Source organism: Mizuhopecten yessoensis, unplaced genomic scaffold (genome assembly GCF_002113885.1).
Source record: "Mizuhopecten yessoensis strain PY_sf001 unplaced genomic scaffold, ASM211388v2 scaffold7493, whole genome shotgun sequence".
NCBI lineage: Eukaryota > Metazoa > Mollusca > Bivalvia > Pectinida > Pectinidae > Mizuhopecten > Mizuhopecten yessoensis.
Window position 1 is genome coordinate 116579 of NW_018407075.1, and position 21635 is coordinate 138213.

The 21635-nt window shown below is 39.6% G+C and overlaps 2 protein-coding genes across 6 annotated transcripts in view; both read right to left on the reverse strand.

Moving 5' to 3' along the window:
* Positions 1-1751: 1751 nt before the first annotated feature.
* On the reverse strand, positions 1752-15559 carry LOC110453726. 2 transcript variants are annotated; one of them, XM_021502815.1, is made up of 9 exons: positions 15305-15558; positions 9114-9196; positions 8571-8873; positions 7135-7215; positions 6780-6914; positions 6359-6491; positions 5080-5231; positions 4427-4537; positions 1752-2349 (listed from the first exon to the last, which is right to left on the reverse strand). In XM_021502815.1, the coding sequence occupies exons 1-9, from the start codon at positions 15504-15506 to the stop codon at positions 2005-2007; spliced, it is 1545 nt and encodes a 514-aa protein (XP_021358490.1). In that variant the 5' UTR covers positions 15507-15558; the 3' UTR covers positions 1752-2004. The 2 variants fall into 2 exon arrangements, with proteins under 2 accessions (XP_021358490.1, XP_021358491.1); XM_021502816.1 differs by having other exon boundaries at positions 2167-2368; positions 15305-15559.
* A 3985-nt stretch (positions 15560-19544) lies between these two features.
* LOC110453762 overlaps positions 19545-21635 on the reverse strand; it is a 32152-nt gene continuing 30061 nt past the window's right edge. For all 4 annotated transcript variants that reach the window (XM_021502900.1, XM_021502897.1, XM_021502898.1 and 1 more), the window contains 3 exons: positions 21246-21526; positions 20690-20875; positions 19545-20323 (listed from right to left, as the gene is read on the reverse strand). In XM_021502900.1, the coding sequence (XP_021358575.1) occupies positions 20204-20323; positions 20690-20875; positions 21246-21526 (587 nt within the window). In that variant the 3' untranslated portion in view covers positions 19545-20203. The remainder of the gene's footprint in view (positions 20324-20689; positions 20876-21245; positions 21527-21635) is intronic.

Genomic DNA, 21635 nt, shown 5'->3' on the forward strand with positions numbered 1-21635 from the left:
ATGCAATGTTTATATTCGTAAATAAAGTTACCTCCCTTTAATTTCGTTTTGGCGTCAACATTTTAGTTTAAACAACTTCTCCTGAATAACCAAGAGGCCCAGGCTGATGATATTTGGCCAGTAGTATACTCGGATGAAGGGCTACCAAGTTTGTTCAAATGAATGACCTTGACCCACTTTCAAGGTCACTGGGGTCAAATGTCTTAATATCTTCAAACAACTTTTTCTCAATAACCAAAAGGCCCAGGGTACCGATATTGGGCCTGTGGCTGGCTGGGATGAAGGGCTACCAAGTTTGTTCAAATGAATGACCTTGACCCACTTTCAAGGTCACATGGGTCAAATGTCTTAAAATATTCAAACAACTTCTTCAATAACCAAAAGGTCAGGGTACTGATATTGGGCCTGCATCATGTTGGGATGAAGGGCTACCAAGTTTATTCAAATAAATGACCTTGATCCACTTTCAACCTAATGTCCCTGTTCGACATTCAAGGTCACAGGCGTCATGTTTAAATCTTTTAATAGGTTCTTATGAATCAAACACTGATATTCTGCCTGTAGCTGTTTTTTAGTTCACTTTTAAGATTACAAGTGTGAGATTAATACCAGGTGAGCGATGCTGGCCCATTGGGCCTCTTGTTAAATGTACCATGTTTTGGAAAAAATCTGGGCAGTCCCGTTTCGGCAGGCCCTGCATAGCTTTCTCAAGGCCTACCTGAAAACAACGTCAAACTTTGTTTCATAAACGAACAACTCTGGTCCAATCGTTGGGGCGGTCCTGGTAGGTGTACTGTAAATGAGTCGGTTAGACGTAGTAGAACCTTAAGTGCAGTCTAGCTCAGATGTATATTTTCACTCAACTGTTGTTGAATGTATTATTTCATAAATGTCTGGCAAGGTATATTATTTTATTTTCATAATTTATTTATCAAAGTTATAGTCATGCCGAAAAACATCAGTTTCTAATGTGTAGTTTAAACATTTAGGCTGTGGCACGGGGATCCTTAATACGAAATAAATTCTTTGATGTCAATATATCAACAAATCCTGTACTAAGAGGTATGTTCCGATGTAAATAACTAACAAGAGCTGTTAGAGCCTATTAGTGATACATGTTGTAAGATAGCAAAAAACCTTGGTATAATGCCCATCATTTAATTTGCCAACTCGCTTACTGCAAACCTATTTTAAAGTCCTTTAATTATGTTTTTCTAAAGAATTCCTTTATATGTTCCCTTCAGTTTATTGCAAACATTTATTTGAACCAATGGTGGCGATGTAACAAGGTCTTGCTGTACCTTTTCATGTTTTACATTTCAAAATTAGAGATGACAAGACAACAGCGTACATATAAACTTGAACAAAAACATTATCAAAGTCCAATTAACCAGTATTGGCCCCTAAAACATGAAAATATGGTTCAGCACATTGCTTACACTCCATATACATACTTCAACCTTATAATAGATAACAGTCTATTGATGGTGGTGATCAAACAATGCACAAAAAACTTGCCAAAAACTTTTAACCTTAAGCTTGCCAAAAAACATTAACCAAGTCGAAGTAAGCTGGGGGGGTTTTGCCCCTAAAATATGAATATAAATGTGGTGATTCAACACTGTCTGGAAACAAAACTTGCCCAACGCCGGGGTGACTACATTAGCCTCCCTATTCTTCAATAGGCAAGTCAAATAGTTTGGTAAAAAAATAAGATGTTTTGATGTGAATAAACAAAACAAAACAAGCACTGCACTTGATCGGGTTTATTGAATCTAGTCAGATGTCAACAATGCTCGATGGTATATTAATATCTATGAAATAGAAATATGTATAAACTTGGCAATAAATAAATAATTTGAATGAAATTAAACAGTCTGGTGGACGGTATTCAGAAATAGTTGAGGAGAATATCACTTCCTGAGTTGTACCCTACAAGCAATGAGTTAACCTCCTAACCTATTCAGAGGTATAACTGTGTTCAATTGGTGATAAACAACATAGTCACTTTTTTGGAATCGGCGGGGAGTTTATTGTCGTCCCCTTCTGATGCTGAAGTTGTTTACAAACATTCTTGTTCTTGTCTTCCACAGACGGTCCACCAGTGGGTGTCTTTGGGTCCTTACTGGGCGATTTCTGTGTCTTCTGGTCTTGTTTGATTAAAGCTTGAGACTTTTGGTCGGCTTTTGGCGATGCTTGGATCTTTGGGTCCTGTTTATGTGGAGCTTTGTCGTCCTGTTTGGCCGCCTTGGGATCGGCTGGTCCTTTCGGGTCCTGTTTGGGCGCCTTGGAATCGGCTTGTCCTTTCGGGTCCTGTTTCTGCGAAAGTTGTCCCTGCTTGGATTCCGGCTGCAAAAAATTGCCGGAGCAATATACGTCCGACGAATGTCATAGTGTTATATACTTTCTTACATTGAAATAAGATCTGCATCATTCTTAGAATGTTTAGCTGACATGCTATAAAACAAGAGGCCCCGATGGCCTGTATCGTTCTGGGGATCTCAACCATTTCCAAATAATAAACTTTTTTTGGTGGTGGTGGGGGNCCAAATATGATTGATATCCATGGCATAATTCTACAATGGAAGTCTTTGATAGCAATATAGCCAAATTGCCTCCTTTTGGACCTGCCCCTCTGCCCCCTGGGGGGGTCAGCCCAACCATTTGTACAATTTTGAATCTCCACTACCGAGGGATGCTTCCAGTCAAATATGGTTGATATCCATCTCTTAGTTCCAGAGAAAAAGTCGCCTAAATCAATATAGCGCAATTGCCCCCTTTTAGCCCCGCCCCTCAGGTCCCTTGGGGGCCGGACCAACTGTTTATACAAAATTGGTGCCCTTTTACCCAAGAATGCTTCAGACCAAATATGGAGCAAATCCTTTCATTCCTATAGAATAAGAAGGATTTTAAAGAATATGCCATGTTTCTCCTATTTGGCCCCACCCCTCAGGCCCCTCTGTGGCCAGACCCACAGTTTATACACAATTGGTTCCCCTTCACCGAAGGATGCTTCAGACCAAATATGGAACAAATCCTTTCATTCCTACAGAAGAAGAATTTTAAAGAATTTGCTATGTTTCCCCAATTGGGCCCTGCCCCTCAGGCCCCTCAGGGGCCAGACCCCCAGTTTATACAAATTTGTTCCCTTTTACCCAAGGATGCTTCAGACTAAATATGGAACAAATCCTTTCATTCTTACAGAAGAAGGATTTGAAAACATTTGCTATGTTTCCCCTATTGGGGGACCAAATTTGGTCAAAATCTGCGCAGTCGTTTATGACTAGTAGTGATTTTTAGGAAAGGTTGACGGACGCAGCGCCATGGCATAAGCATCTCTTGCCCTAAGGCAGGTGAGCTAAAATCCCTGGACAAAAAAATCAAATACTGAAATGAACAAAGGGCAATTTCTTTTGCAAAAGTTGTTGAATCGAAATTCTTTTAAGGGAGACACAACTTCATATCATGATTATGTTGCATACCAAGTTTCAAAGAGATTGGTCGAAAAATGTAGGAGGAGATTGCCGGACAAACAAACGTTAACCCCGGCCGGACAACCCCATACCATAATACTCCTGTTTGACGGGCTTATAAAAACGAAAACAAACATATACTAATTTGCACATCACGTGAATATCTTTACATATATATATAAATATATTAGTGTCAAGATAAATATGTCTGTATTGGATTAATATGAATAAGGTGTGTGTGTGCCATTCAAAACCTTATATTTAATATGTGTGTGCGCATCGAGAACTTTTATATGTGTATGTTATATATGGTATATGTAGCGGCCGTACCGCATTAGTGGTGTGCTACCTTTTTAAAGGGAGTCGGGGATTACCTCCCTTTACAGAACATTAAGTTGGAGATAGGAAACGGATTCAGCTTGGGTTGGGGAGAGAGCGGGAAGATGGAGGAAGATGGTAAAGATGGTGGAATACAAGACAAGAGTGGGCTGAGTATATAGCCAGTGCACTTAACACTTCCAAGGAACTGTGTGTTGTGCGATATCTGTGATTGACTGTTTCATGTGTACAGTGCCCGACACGTTGGACATTCGTAGGCGAGGTTGTAGTTTATGCCACACACACACGCGTCTCGTATTGTTATGTTTATGATGTACTAATTATGTTGTTGATTATATAAAATTGTTATTAATCAACGTGTTTTCTTCACAAATTTTGACAATTAAGTTATATTTCATTTTTACTGATGATTTGTTTTTATATTCTATCCTTCTGCTCTAATCTTGCGCTATGCCATGAAGTAGGAAAAATTAATATGGACCCTAAATCTACATCGATGTCGTTAAATGCCGGGAGCCATGATATTACCCCGTAAGTTAATAGTGTTTCACTAGTGGACCATCTATAATTTAACATTTGGAACATGATTGAAGTTGCTCCATGTTGACCCTCACCTTGTCCTTTAGTTGGTACATCTCATTGTTCATTTTCTCCGTCTCCAGGTCTCCCTCACTGTCCCCCTCCTCAGATTCTATACTGACGTCACTGATGCTGCTGTCTGTCGGCTGAAACATAAAAATCCTAATTTCATCCACTTACATTTTTGACATGTGTAAAATCAGTCCCTTTCATAATACGTATTAAAAATCTGCGTTTGACCAGGAAACATTACACGAGAAGCATACGGACAGATGCATGATGGAACTCCCCATGAAAACCTATAGGAACCACACGTGAAAATAAGGCGCATAGCTGCCTATACGGTGGTACGCAGGTGAATCCACCAAATTTTCAAACAGGAAAACAAAACAAAAACACTACCCACTAACAAGGCCTTGCCCTGGACCCGCTCCGAAATGAATCCACTCCGAACAAGGGCTAGCTATACATCTAGGTAATATTAGGATCTGATTTTGTTTGTGTTTTACGTCCTCCTAACAGCTATGGAGTTAACGGAGAAAATCCACCGACTTACGGCCAGTACCTGGCAACTGCCCCATGTAGGTCTCAAACCAGCGACCTAGTGGTGGAGGGCTAGTGGTAGCAGAATGTCAGACGCCTTAACTAGTTGGCCATTGAGGTCCCTGGGCACAGGTGTCTACTTTACCTCATAGTCTGGGTCTTCATCAGACTGGTAGTCATGTAGGTCCATGTACATCAAGTCCTCGTCCGTAGACTCCGACTCGTCAGACATATCGTGGTGTTTCCTCTTCTTCTCTGATTCGTCACCCTCCACAACGGGGTCAAGGTTAAGTCCCCCTGGAACCAAGTACATTTATGGGGTGCCATTTTTTTTTTTTTATCTGTCCCATTTGGCGATAAAATCGATTCAAATAGGTGATATCGCTAATTCCTTCCTACTAAATGATGTCATCAATTTGAATCTGGGATATCACCAAATGACATCAAAAGGACTAGTGTAAAACGGTGCCCCATACATATTACCATCGGGAACATTCAGTCTCTGGTTTAATAAGGATCACAAGCTACGCCATGTTATAAAATACAAATGTAGATTTTATATTTCAATATTTATTTTGAATCTATTATAAAAGTTTATAGTTTGCTATTAACGCATGTAGATATTTCATTATACACAAATAATTAGTCTGAAACACTTACACTATCTGGAAATTTATGAGAAGAAGCTTGTGTCCGCTAGGACACAAGGTAGGACAAAAGGTGGGACACAAGGACACAAGGTGGGACACAAGAACACAAGGTGGACACAAGGTGGGACACAAAGTGGACACAAGAACACAAGGTGGACACAAGAAGGGACACAGGGTGGACACAAGAAGGGACACAAGAACACAAGGTGGACACAAGGTGGGACACAAGGTGGGACACAAGGTGGACACAAGGTGGACACAAGGTTGGACACAAGGTGGGACACACGGACACAAGGTGGGACACAAGGTGGGACACAAGGACACAAGGTGGACACAAAGTGGGACACAAGGTGGGACACAAGGTGGGACACAAGGTGGGACACAAGATGGACACAAGGTGGGACACAAGGTGGGACACAAGGTGGGACACAAGGACACAAGGTGGGACACAAGGTGTGACACAAGGACACAAGGTGGGACACAAGGTGGGACACAAAGACACAAGGTGTGACACAAGGACACAAGGTGGGACACAAGGACACAAGGTGGGACACAAGGACACAAGGTGGACACAAGGTGGGACACAAGGACACAAGGTGGGACACAAGGTGGACACAAGGTGGACACAAGGTGGGACACAATGTGGACACAAGGTGGGACACAAACAACATCGTGTTACATAACCACTGTTTGTTGGCCATTGCTTCAATTTTTTTTTACATGGCTTACACATGCTTTCCTGATGAATACATTTTTAGCATTGACCATACTTACGATGTTTACTGCATTTAATGAAGTCCCGGATGTCGCTTTGCTTTTTTGATGTTGTTTCCAGACCTAGCACCCGGCACGTCACTTTCTTTAGGTTTCCTAGCAACGACGACTGGATGCGCTTTTTAGGAGAGACCTATGTGAAGCATTTGTAACATCATGGCAATGGAAGGGTATGTCTTCATATTGATTCATTCAAATATTTTTACCAATATAAAGGTGGAATACATGCTCTGATACAGGCAAAGTAGGTATGTAGTGAAAGCTTCCAGCGGACTTTTATTATATATTGTATATATAACATCTAGACTTTCATTTTGGTTATTTTCTAGTATCAAATTATTTTTCAATGTCGGGGGAGGGGTAAGCTTATTTGTAACGTCTAATTCGAGACGTTATTGAACAATTTATGGCGTAATTTTACCTTTCGCCTCAATTCGATCTCAATCTTTTTCTCGGGGGAGATAACTGTTGTTTTCACATTACGAGTCGACTTCCGGCTTGGCAGGGTCTTTGTCGAACGGGGCAGGAAGCCAAGGATAGCTTTCAAAAACTCAACCTTGAATGAAAGCAATTCTTAATTCACAAAATGGACTGACAAAACTCCTACTGATTGTTAAACCAAAATATTTCTTGTATAGCAGCATACAAGTTTTAAGTTTATGTCCTCATTTGTTCGACATCTGTAAGATGCTGCCATTGCAAGAAAAGATTGCATGAACAGAATGTTAGAAAAATATTAAAAACTAAAATCTCTTGTTTTCATCACTCATCATTACCATTAACTCCAGTGGAAACAGCGCAACTTCCATCAGAACTATTTGTAGTCGGGACCAAGGTGCCACCTCAGCCATGGCGTCCTGCCAATTAAAAATAAGTCATTTACTTCAGCAATCCATGATCCCCAACAGGACAAAGTTCAGCATGAACATAACAAAGGGTCATAACTGTAGAGTCTAATGGGGCACGAGACCCGACCTCAGAACGCTACACCTCGCCATCACAGAAAACTATGTATACCCGCATACAATATACCAAGACGCTACACCTCGCCATCACAGTAAACTATGTATACCCGCATACAATATACCAGAACGCTACACCTCGCCATCACAGAAAACTATGTATACCCGCATACAATATACCAGGACGCTACACCTCGCCATCACAGTAAACTATGTATACCCGCATACAATATACCAGAACGCTACACCTCGCCATCACAGAAAACTATGTATACCCGCATACAATATACCAGGACGCTACACCTCGCCATCACAGAAAACTATGTATACCCGCATACAATATACCAGGACGCTACACCTCGCCATCACAGAAAACTATGTATACCCGCATACAATATACCAGGACGCTACACCTCGCCATCACAGAAAACTATGTATACCCGCATACAATATACCAGGACGCTACACCTCGCCATCACAGAAAACTATGTATACCCGCATACAATATACCAGACTGCAACACCTCGCCATCACAGAAAACTATGTATACCCGCATACAATATACAACTCGAACAAAACGTTATAAGGACGGTTGGAGAACAGCCTAAAATTTGTGCCTCTCTAAATGTACCAGTGGCAGATAAAATAAAGGTCATAAAGAAACCTTTGGTTTGTCGTGTTATAAATATACAAGTTCTTGATATTTAACATAACCATTTCATGTACCTTTAAGAGCAATTGCCTGAAATGAATAAAATTCCACATTATTCTTTGGTATGTGTAAATTCCATGTGTATTGATCTATTTCGCACCATTTGTGTTTTCCCAGTTTGTTGGTTTGTTTTTGGACGCGGAGGGGGCGTAAACTCTTCCTATTTACATATATAGGGGGAGATCAGTGGCACTATCCCAGGACACAACAGTTCCTCCTCCGCCTTCAATATATTTACATGTATTTGTAGCCAGAGTTTCCTCTGGACCCGACACAAACTTAGACCTTTTGACAAATAGAAATGTCTGGTGCGAGACATCTATCTGTCAAAATGTCGAAGCTTATGTATTTGTAGAACTATACATTGTCATTGGTTCATTCAAAGCATCTTTACAACACATTATATTTGAATAATGTAACATAACCTAGTGCGTCATATTGACATGTTTTTACAAGTAAATCTATATATCTATATACGATTGTATATTTACAGAATAACTAATGGGATCGGTAGGAGTTAATTTGGGTGACCACCTACCATTTTTTGTTTGATCATGTCTGGTCCACTTAGCTCGGTCTGTTGTTCCTTACAAGATACCATAGTCACTTTTCTCTCTTCTTCTGTCTGAACAGTTTTCTCCGACTTTAGTCCATTCTTCTGTTCGTCCTGCTTCCTTGGTGAAATGCGTCCGGGCGGCTGTAGGTCGACCAGGAGATTCTCCGTCATGGTTACCGCTTTCTCGAGGCCGACTGTAAACATCCTGCCAAAATGCGAGCTGAACATGGTAGTCGCACCATTCTTCACCTTTTTCATGGTCTTATGCTTGGTCTTTTTCACGAGCTGTAGACAAGGAAAATTGGGAAAATATTTCGTTGCTTTGCGCTTTTTCTATATTTTTTTTTAATTGAAATCTGTTTTATATAAAAGGTAATTCTGACGATAGTCGATACTAATATTACAAAAACACAAAATTTTCACAGACATTTTAATAAAATGAATAGAATTGCTTTTGCAAAGGTAATATAATTTATAGAAATACAAATATATTCTAACAAGGTGCATCACAACTAGCCAGCTCACCTTTTTCGTGGGTTTCTCCAGAATAGGAAATCTGACTTTGAGCTTCTCTATCCCGTCCCCCGCTAACCGATCAAAGGTGGACCCTGATGGCGTCAGAACAGGTGATTATAATACAGGTGTAACAAGAGGTCAATTGGACCTGTATCGCTCACCTGGTTTTATATAGTCATTACAACTGAATGCATTAATATAGTACATCTTTATATGAAATTTCCTCAAAACCAGACAAGATCTATATTCTAACCCAACTGGGACCACAATATTTGACTTTCAACTAATCAGGCGTCTTAAAGCAAAATATTAGATAATTTTCCTCTTTGGGGCCCGGTCTTCCTAGCCCCAGGGGTCGAACCAGCCTCATTTATTTATGAAATGATTGCCCTCCCCAATGAAGTTTCAGAGCAAATTTGTTTGAAATCCTCTCTGGTATTTAGGAAGGAGATGCGTTTTAAAGCAAATTTAGCTAAGTTCCCCACCCCCCTGGTCTCGGGGGTGGAACAAACCTCACTTATTTAAGAAATGATTGCCCTCCCCTAGTGATGCTTCAGACTAAATTTGTTTGAAATCCTCACTGGCATTAAGTAGGAGATGCGTTTTAAAGCAAATTTAGCTAAGTTCTTGATCAGTGCCCCGCCCCCCCCCCCTGGCCTCAGGGGTCATAACAACCTCAGTGATGCTTCAGACTAAATTTGGTTGAATTCCTCTTTGGTGTTTAGGAGGAGATAAGTTTTAAAGAAAAAGTTGACGACGGACGACAGACGCTGCGCCACAGTAGAAACTCTTTATGGTCCTTCAGACCAGGTGAGCTAATAAACAAGCACATGCTTATTGATCGAAGTCGGTTATATAAAATAAAATAGAATCATAAATAAAACAAGAGGCACAGAGGGCCTGTATAGCTCACCTGAATATATGTTTAAAGTAATTGGTATGAAGTAAAGATATATCACTGCATGGTAGGTGCTGTAAGTACATATGTAATTTCATAAAGATCCATCAAGTACTTGAGATATAGCAAGAACAAACTTAAAACAGAGCCCCACTATGCCCTAAGGGGTCATACCCACCATTTTTACAAAATTGAGTCCCCTTGACCCAATGATGCACCAGACTAAATTAGGATACAATCCCTTAATCCCTATGGTAGAAGAAAGATTTTAAAAAGTCTTACCTCTATTTCCCCTATTGGGCCCTGCCTCTCTACCTCTAGGGGGGTCAGACACACTGTTTATACAAAATTGGTTCCCCTTCACCCAAGGGTGCTTTATACCAAATTTTGACAAAATCCTGCCATTGAAGAATTTGCTATATTTCCCCTATTAGGCCCCTCCCTTCTGGGCCACTCACTGTTTATACAAAATATAAGGTCCCTTTTGCCCAAGATAGCTCCAGACTAAATTAGGATAATATCCCTTAATCTCTATGGTAGAAGGATTATAAAGGTTTTACCTCTATTTCCCCTATTGGACCCCTCCCCCCNGGACCAAATCCTTTCATTCCTACAGAAGAAGAAGGATTTTTAAGAATAATTTGCTATGTTTCCCCTATTGGGCCCCACCCTTCAAGCCCCTGGGGGGCAAGAGCCACGGTTTATACAAAATTAGTTCCCCTTCACGCAAGGATGCTTCAGACCAAATATGGAACAAATCCTTTTATTCCTACGGTAGAAGGATTTTAAAGAATTTGCTATATTTCCCCAATTAGGCCCCGCCCCTCAGCCCTCGGGGGGGGGGGCAGACCCACGGTTTATACAAAATTGGTTCCCCTTCACCCAAGTATGCTTCTGACCAATTATGGACCAAATCCTTTCATTCCTACAGAAGAAGGATTTTGAAGAATAATTTGCTATTTTTCCCCTATAGGGCCCCGCCCCTCAGGCTCCTGTGGGGCCAAACCCACGTTTTATACAAAATTGATTCCCCTTCACCCAAAGATGCTTCAGACCAAATATGGAACAAATCCTTTCATTCCTACAGAAGACAGAAGAAGGATTTTTAAGAATTTGCTATATTACCTCTATTGGGCCCTGCCCCTCAGCCCCCAGGGGGGGCCAGACCCACAATTTATACAAAATTTGTTCCCCTTCCCCCAAGGATGCTTCTGACTAAATTTGGTTAAAATCTGCTCAGTATTTCATGACTAGTAGCGTTTTATAGGAAAAGATGACGGACGGACAGACGACGGACTGTGCGGTATTGCATAAGCTCACCATGGTCCTTCGGACCAGGTGAGCTAAAAATAACAATATTAAATTGGTGTACTTAACGGAATCTAACTCATCAATGTCCGCCAATATCGTACATATCGTGTGTTGAATCAAATTTCATTCGTAGCTGCTGATTTCAAAGTTATGTTAGATATATAGGCCGACATTGATTGAAGAGGTAAATCCCGAGGAGTGTTTAATTTGTGTTTATACATATATCCAGTGTTCAGTTACCGTCTTGTTCACGATACCGCCTGCGACGAGAAAATCCAAGTTGAAGCTGCCATTTCAAACCATCCTAAAGAACACAGTCGTACTTATTATTGCGGTTGCATGACTATGGAGTCAGGGGCATGTATCGATCGAGATATGACACAAATAATACATGCCTTTGTTGCTACCAAACAACTACGACCCACTTATACAGAACCGAACCGAAATACGGCTATTATGAACCGAACCGCGGTTAACCGTTATTTCAGTTAACCGTGACATCCCTAATAAGAGCCATCGACTCGCTCTAAAGGCTGAAATGGTCAAATGTGTGAATCTTCTGTTTAAGTCTCAGGATGAGGATAATGATAACCATGGCCAGTGGCATGCTGGGATCAATGGCTATCAAGCTTGTTGGAATGAATGACAAAGTCCCAGTTTCAAGGTCAAAGGTCAAGTTTGTTAATAACCAGGAGGCCAAAGTACATGATATTGGACATGTAGCATAAGTGGTGTAAGCGAATGAAGGGCATATACCAACCAACATACGATTAGTAAAATAAGTAAAAATTGTCTAACAAAGGTTCAAAATGTATAGTTATAAAATCTTCAAAAATCGATAATGGGTACAGTAATGATAAGATGCTATTTAAATGTTGACCTTTACCGCAAATGTAATATTCCTGCATGTGGGTAACAGTTACCCATTTGAGTAACAATTTTATTACTGAAATTGGGAATCAAGTAAAATACAACAAGAGGCCCAATGGGCCTGCATCGCTCACCTGGTATTAATCTCACACTTGTAATCTTAAAAGTGGACTAAAATACAGCTACAGGCAAAATATCAGTGTTTCATAATTCATAAGAACCCATTAAAAGATTTAAACATATGACACCTGTGACCTTGAATGTCAAACAAGGACATTATAATATTAGGTTGAACAGAGCTTATGGTCTTCCAACCCAGCATGCTTCTGGAAAAATAACATTACCCTGGACCTTTTGGTTATACAGAACAAATCATTTAAAGATTTAAACATACATTGACCACTGTGACATTAAAATATATATGTCAAGGTCATTCATTTGAACTTGGTAGTCCTTCATCCCAGCATGTTACTGGCATTATCCTAGGCCTCTTGGTTATTCAGAAGAAGTTGTTTAAAGGGTTAGAACATATTTGACCCTGTGACCTTGAAAAAAGATGAAGGTCATTCATTTGAACAAACTTTATAGCCCTTCATCCCAGGATGCCACTAGCCAAATATCATCACCCTAGGCCTATTGGTTATTCAGAAGAAGTTGTTTAAATGTTTAAAACATATTTGACCCCTGTGACCTGGGATATAAGTCAAGGTCATTTATTTGAACAAACTTGGTAGCCCTTCATCCAAGCATGCTTCTGGCCAAATATCATCACCGTAGGCCTTTTGGTTACTGAGAAGAAGTTGTTTAAAGTAAAAAAATGACGCCGGACGGACGCCGGACGCCGCACCATGCCATAAGCTCACTTGGCTCTCCGGGCCAGGTGAGCTAAAAATACAAAGGTCGTTTAAACAGTAGAAGCTTAAAATGGCGTCATTCTTTCAGCATATTTTAGTAAATTTTACAATAAGGTACATTTGTACACAAAAAGATTCTGATATCTATCTCACTGACTTTGTTCTCTATTGACTATTTAGTGTGTAGTCCTTGGGATCATCCAATGCAAATAGGATGTAAAACAAGAGGCCCCATGGGCCTGCATCGCTCACCTGGTATTAATCTCACACTTGTAATCTTAAAAGTGGATTACAATACAGCTACAGGCAGAATATCAGTGTTTGATTCATAACAGCCTATTAAAAGATTTAAACATATGATGCCTGTGACCTTGAATGTCGAACAAGGACATTAGGTTGAAAGTGGGTCAAGGTCATTCATTTGAACAAACTTGGTAGCCCTTCATCCCATTATGATACAGGCCAAATATCAGTACCCAAAGCCTTTCGTTTTTTTAGAAGAAGTTGTTTGAAGATTTTAAAGCATTTGACCCCTGTGACCTTNCCTAGGCCTATTGGTTATTCAGAAGAAGTTGTTTAAATGTTTAAAACATATTTGACCCCTGTGACCTGGGATATAAGTCAAGGTCATTTATTTGAACAAACTTGGTAGCCCTTCATCCAAGCATGCTTCTGGCCAAATATCATCACCGTAGGCCTTTTGGTTACTGAGAAGAAGTTGTTTAAAGTAAAAAAATGACGCCGGACGGACGCCGGACGCCGCACCATGCCATAAGCTCACTTGGCTCTCCGGGCCAGGTGAGCTAAAAATACAAAGGTCGTTTAAACAGTAGAAGCTTAAAATGGCGTCATTCTTTCAGCATATTTTAGTAAATTTTACAATAAGGTACATTTGTACACAAAAAGATTCTGATATCTATCTCACTGACTTTGTTCTCTATTGACTATTTAGTGTGTAGTCCTTGGGATCATCCAATGCAAATAGGATGTAAAACAAGAGGCCCCATGGGCCTGCATCGCTCACCTGGTATTAATCTCACACTTGTAATCTTAAAAGTGGATTACAATACAGCTACAGGCAGAATATCAGTGTTTGATTCATAACAGCCTATTAAAAGATTTAAACATATGATGCCTGTGACCTTGAATGTCGAACAAGGACATTAGGTTGAAAGTGGGTCAAGGTCATTCATTTGAACAAACTTGGTAGCCCTTCATCCCATTATGATACAGGCCAAATATCAGTACCCAAAGCCTTTCGTTTTTTTAGAAGAAGTTGTTTGAAGATTTTAAAGCATTTGACCCCTGTGACCTTAAAATTGGGTCAAGGTCATTCATTTGAACAAACTTGGTAGCCCTTTATCCCAGCATACTACAGGCCCAATATCAGTACCCTGGGCCTTTTGGTTATTGAGAAGAAGTTGTTTGAAGGTTTTTGAGACATTTGACCCCTGTGACCTTAAAGGTTGGTCAAGGTCATTCATTTGAACAAACTTGGTACCTCTTTATCACAGCATGCTACAGGCCAAATATCAGTACCCTATGCCTTTTGGTTATTGAGAAGAGGTTGTTTAAATTAAAATATTGACGCCGGACAACTCAATAGAGCTATTATAAGTCTTTACAGCTATATAGCTCAATTGGCAGAGTGTACCGGACCTGTTTAATATTAATGTATAGCTATACCCTGCACTGCAAATATGTGTGGTTGAAAGAAAGATGCCCTTTCTGTTTCTATGTTTAAAAGAACTTTATGTTATCATTTCACTTTATTCTCCATTTCAGTAATATAATTGTTACTCAAAGCAGGTAGCTGTTACCCAAATGCAGGATTAGTACCTGTATGTGCGCCGTTGTGTCCAACTTGTGGAAGTCTTCATGAATTACGTGTGATGAAACGAAAGCACTGATCTGCTTCCCCGGGAATCGAACAAGCGATCCCCAGCCCGCCGCGCTCTATCAAAGAGAAATTCCCTCTACCGCAAATCTAGTTGGCGATCGCAATCATTTGTATAATTGAAATCTGCATTAGATGTATATTTCTGCTTAGCTTTTAGGTAATAATGCTTCTATTCCAAAGGGTTTAGGTCTTAACCTCGGCAAAGAGGGGGAGGGGGGGATATCGGGAAAAAAACCTTTATAAATTAGTTTCCAGGTCTAGCGGAGACTTAAAAAAACGATCAATGTGATATACCACGGACTTATAATTATTTAGATAGCATCTAATTCCGTGGGTATACATATATGGTCCTCCACAAGCTACTTACCCGCCCAGAGGTTTTTCGTCATATTCCCCATGACCGTGCACACCCCCGTCTCAACGTAGGTCAGTCCCATCTCCAGAAACCTATTGGACGTCTTGACGGCATCATAGTAGCCAACAATGGTCCTACAGGCAGGAACGGTACGGAGCTCCTTGACGAGGTGAGACTCAAGAGAGGGAGAGGAACGTTCCCCGTGAGACGCCATTTCGGAAGTCCTGCCGGTAAGTCTCGCATTGATCAAGTGGCGGGATCCGCCAGGACAAAACCTGTCTACAACTCCGGGGGACTCCATCATGGACAGGTACGGGGTATGGAAAGGTAGAGTTGTCGTTTTATAAAAAAAAAAGTAGGTAAGCATGAGTAAACGATTTCGTTTTCTAATTTCATTTAATGATAAATTATTTAAGTGATGGGCATTTAGAAGTCTTTCAGCGATAGAAGTGCATTACATTTAGAATAATAAAAACTGTAATTGTGTTCGTTAATACCCGTTTGTGTAAAATGGATTCGCCCATAAAGTGTATATTCCGTGCGACGTGTATGACATCTATTTGTCATTTGCGATCCTCGCTGATATGTATTACTCCCTATGCTACTGTTCAGATTAGTTCAGATAGTCAATGATCGTATGTAAATCATATTTGCTTTAATTTCATCACGACACGTATTTGGGGTTTTTTTTGTTATGAAAATGCGAGATAAAGATGCACTATTCGCTGGTTTTAGAATCAAATTTGGAAATCGTGTGAAATTTGAGATAATCTTAATAAAACCAACGATACGTATCATGTGATCGTGTTTGGTCGTTGTAATGATGTTTCCTTCATTGTTTAACAATTGATTTTTTAATGTAATTTTGAAAAACAGCATGCTTGTCATTTTGTAATCTGTTGATTTTCGGTTTCGCAAGGCCGCATGTCTTTTTGTTGTTATTACTTTAAGATTGCTAAATTACTTACGAACTTGACATTGTATCAAACAAATTCGTTATATTTAGATACACCTCAAATTAAGTACGACAGGTGATCCTGATAAACAATAGATGGTCCGTATAGACAGGTGCTCTGATAGACAGGTGGTTGGGTGGCGCAGTGGATAACGCACTCGTCGTTCATCAAGGCGGCTTGGTTCGATTCTCCGATTGGAGATGGAAAGAATGTTATGGGGTCACCTGCCTATCCTCTTGGAGTTTCTCCGGTAATCCGGTTTTCTCCCACATTTAAGACCCCTGCTTTGATAGCATATTGACCAACAATAGTTATTGATATAAGTTGATATAATACATATTATCATATGGTCTTTTAAAAATACGTGATCTCTATAGACAGGTGGTCATTATTAACAGTGGATCTCCAATCTTCATAGTCAGATGATCTTTACTGATGTGTGCTTTTTATCGACAGATGGCCATGGTCTTTATAGAGAGGTCACCCGCCCGACCACGTGATTTTCTCCAGGTACTCCGGTTTCCACCCACATAAAGACACCTCGTTCGCTCACATCCGGGCCAAGAAGAGTGATTAATATTATATGAAACAACTTATTTCATAATTGTTGTAAAATAAATAAAGTTTAGTTGTTTTTTTTAGAGAGGTGGGCGTTTTTGACGGGTGGTTTTTATGACATGTACAGATATGTATCCTTTAGACAGGTGATCTTTATACACAGGTGGTCTTTACAGACGGATGACATTGATGACAGGTTGTCTATAAATAGATGGTCTTTCTAGACGGGCATTGTTATGGACAGGCAGCTGTTATAGACATGTGGTCTTTATAAAAAAAAAAGGTGTTCTTCTATTGACAGACAGTTTTGTTAGGTCTATGGTATTTATAGACAGGTGATATCGATAGACAGGTGGTCTAAATAAAAAAGTGTTCTTTATTGACGGATAGTTTTGATAGACCTGTGGTATTTATAGACAGGTGATATCGATAGACAGGTGGTCTTTTAAGGACAGATGACCTTGTCAGACATCTTTCTTGTATAGTTCATATAAACTGGTACATATAGTTGTTTCGTTCACTGGTCCCTTGACTTCATTACAGAAAGGTTTCTAAAGAACAGATGATCTCTAAAGGCTTGCTGAAATATGCGTGTATGCTGCTTACAAGTTTATCAGACATTGGCGTTAACACGAACTTATACCTTATACAAAGAGTATGTTAATTTACCAAGCCTCAATGTCGACGGAAATATTTAGACATTCTTTTTTTTTTTTTCAATGTGTTAATAGCCTCTTGGACTGTTCTTATCTAATCTATTCTGTTTCTTATCGTGTACTTACATCCTTTTTTATGAGAAGCCAAATATATGTTAATCTTATCAGGAATACTTATAAATTAGATTGTATGTGCCATTCTCTGTCAAGTTTTAATAAACAACTGAAAAACGTACTTTTGAGCCACTTATTGTTCAACTTTTTTTTTTTTATTATTATTATTTTTTTTTTTTTAAAGACATTTTTATTAAATAAATACATAAACACACACACAACTTATTGTTCAACTTTGTCACAATATCATATCCTACATGCTAACAATTCTGTTTTTGTACCTATATGGGTCTGTTGGATTGAAATAATTAAATAACACGATATTCAATCGCTGTTCATCTTCTTCATTTCCCTAATGGACCTTGGGATCCTGGTATATTTATATTTATTTGTCTATCAGACGTGTAGTCCTAGGATCAGCCCCATACCGTCGATGTGTTCCCACTTATATTAGATACCAGCATACGATTTATGACTAATGAAGAAGAGCATTATATCAGAAATGAAAACTCAAAACTATATTCCCGAATGACAATGTAATTTATTGAATGATACATTTTTTTCTCTCTCTATTTATACCGTCTTCTGTTTGTGTCATGTATTCGAAACAATATGCTAAACAGGTTAAACATGCGTATTAACCTGTCTATAAGCCTCAATACAAATACAGTGTACAGTAATGGGCCTATATAAATAAATGCATTTGTAAAAATGTTTTCAGCAATATGTCGCTTTAACTATCTTACATATTTGTTTTTACGGTGAACATATATGTATAGTGTGAAGTCGGATTTTAAACAAGTATTCATAAAAATATTTTCATCCTAAAATTTAGTACGATAAAATGTGACAGGTTATACCGGTAGGGCATCCAAATGCCATTGGCCTAGTTTAGTATACGATTTGTCTCCCTTGGTTTGCCTGTAAACTCTCTAAACTAGATGCGAAACCTTTTATAAAACTGATGAAACATATAACATCAATTAACGTACATCTAGGTATTGGCCTTTCGTCTCAATACCTACCCCATCACCCCGTCCATTCCTCCAAATAAAGGGGAAAACGAGATCCCTCAGCCCTTCTACCCAATCCCTCCACCCCATCGATCCTGAATGATAAACAAGAGGCCCAATGGGCCTGCATCGCTCACCTGGTATTAATCTCACACTTGTAATCTTAAAAGTGGACTAAAATACAGCTACAGGCAGAATATCAGTGTTTGATTCATAAGAACCTATTAAAAGATTTAAACATATGACGCCTGTGACCTTGAATGTCGAACAAGGACATTAGGTTGAACAGAGTTTATAGTCTTCCAACCCAGCATGCTTCTGGCAAAATAACATTACCCTGGACCTTTTGGTTATACAGAACAAATCATTTAAAGATTTAAACATATATTGACCACTGTGACCTTGAATATGGGCGAAGGTCATTCACTTGGTAGTCCTTCATCCCAGCATGTTAATGGCCAAATATCATCACTCTTGGCCTTTTGCTTATTAAGAAGAAGTCATTCAATGGTTTTAAACATATTTGACCCCTGTGACCTTGAATATATGTCAAGGTCATTTATTTGAACAAACTTGGTAGCCCTTCATCCAAACATGTTACTGGCCAATATAACACCCTAGGCCTCTTGGTTATTCAAAAGAAGTTGTTTAAATGTTTTTAACATATTTGACCCCTGTGACCTTGAATGTAAGTCAAGGTCATTTATTTGAAAAAAAATGGTAGCCCTTCATCCCAGCATGTAACTGGCTAAATAACATCACCCTAGGCCTCTCAGTTATTCAGAAGAAGTTGTTTAAATATTTTTAACATATTTGACCCCAGTGACCTTGAATATAAGTCAAGTAAAGAATAGCCCTTCATCCAAGCATGCTTCTGACCAAATATCATCACCCTAGGCCTTTTGGTTACTGAGAAAAAGTTGTTTAAAGTGAAAAGTTGACGCCGGACGGACGACGGACGGACGGACGACGGACGCCGCACCGTGCCAAAAGCTCACTTGGCCCTTTGGACCAGGTGAGCTAAAAACGAGTACATTCTTGTGTTAAGCAGCGATGCTAGTACAGTAATAAGTTTGGCTTCCCCATATGTATTTATAGAGATAATACCTATATGAATACAAGTGCACATTAAAACATACCAGTTTTCACCTTGAAAGGAGACACAGTACCAGCTGACTAGGTTTAATTCTACATGGAAATGTGCAATAAAATAAATACAATGTCAATATACTGATACATGTAATTTTTAAAAAAATGCTGGATTTTGCAGCATTGATGCAATAAATATTTTGTATGAAAAATGATAAATGGAAATACCTAGTAGGTAAAACAAAGCATTATTTGTATCACAGATTTCTTTATCACATGTGTTTGAAGTCCTCCAATCAGCGTTTCTCGACCATACATTTCCGAAAAGAACCTAGAAAATATCTGTAATTTGGCAAGCTGAAGGAAACTTAGCACGTCGATTTTCCTTTACAGTGAGGACATGCTCTATATGACTGATTCTATGACAAATATCTAAAAGATAAGAATTGTCAGCCTTGGAATGGCACAGTTGTAAATTTCGCCTGGATCGAAAACGGAAGTCGACGTCATCTGATGTATCCAAAGCTAGCCTTTGTTTTTCTTCCGTCCTTTCGTACTGGCCGGAGTAGCCGGTGCCTCATTTGAAGCTTTTGACTGTTTACCATCAGCGTTGTCTTTGGAGAATTTATCACACATATTGTTGTTCTGAAATATAAAGAATAGACTATAGAAATTTCGTATTATTCTTTAACCCTATATGGCGTTAAACGTATGGCAAAGAGCAAAGGAAATGGCGAATGAATACACGGTGCTCTGATCACATTATCTGATATATGTAGGAAAGACGTTTAATGTGTTTAGATCAACATTCGACACATTCATGTTTGTGTGACAATTGGGAATCATCGACACTTTTCGTAAACGAGAAAATACACGTTTACTGAAGGTGCCGACGGTTCACGACTGGTTTGTGTCATAGCATAGCATCGAAGCCAAAGCTCGTGTCTCATTGGTCAGTTATATCCAATGGTCTATGAAACAGGAACGATTTCGAATTGTACGTATACCTACCCAGACATAGAAGGTGGCCGCGCCACAACTGACGGCACGGATCTTGTCTGACGTAAATTTGGACTGAAGTTCATCGACCCGGGATGCCGTCTGATCCGTCATGTTGACCGTGTCCGCATTTTGAACCTCTCGCATCAGACTCTCTTTGCCGTAACGACCCAGCAGGCACTGGATATCTGACCACTCCTGTAGAGAACATTGCGAAGTGAGCATTTGAAACATAATCCCGTGCGGCTTATAGTCAGTCTAACCAAAGCCCTGCCTACTGAGAGATAATTTGAGATTCTGAATCACATTTAATTTACCAATGCTGCCATCATTTTATATATTTATATAGTCACAATCTCTACCAAGAGTTGTCTATCCTTCCACTCACTAACACGTGTAGTGACTGTAAGGTATAATCAATAACAATGAAATGCAGTATTTTGCTCTAAAACGTTGCTTCAACATCTTTTACCGGTATATTTGTCTTTGTCTGCTTTTGTCACTGAACGCAAACATTTTCTCTAACTTATCGTTAGTTTAGCCTTGTATCACAGTTTCTGACATTTACCGTTAGTTCGCACTCCTTGTAGCCTAAGATTAGGTAGGTGGACGTCATTGTTTCGTGAACGCCATCTGGCGGGTGATGGTAAGAACGAATCTCTGAAATGGTGGACTGGTCCATCTCGAGGATGTCGTGTCTGTAGGTGTCCAACTCTGTCAGGTGTTGTCTTAGTTCACGGGCCCGGTCCAAGTAGTGTTGAAAATTGAACTGGTACGGAGACTCCTCAACATTTTGTATGGCCTTGTCCAGTACTCCGGGATGTCGCCGCAGCATCGCGTCCCGAATTTCTGTTCAAATAGTAAAATAAACTGTTATGGGCAACAATAACTAATTAAACAGTGAAAGTCCAAGGAATTAAACTATTTTAAAACTGTTCCAGACAGTCAGTTGATGGAA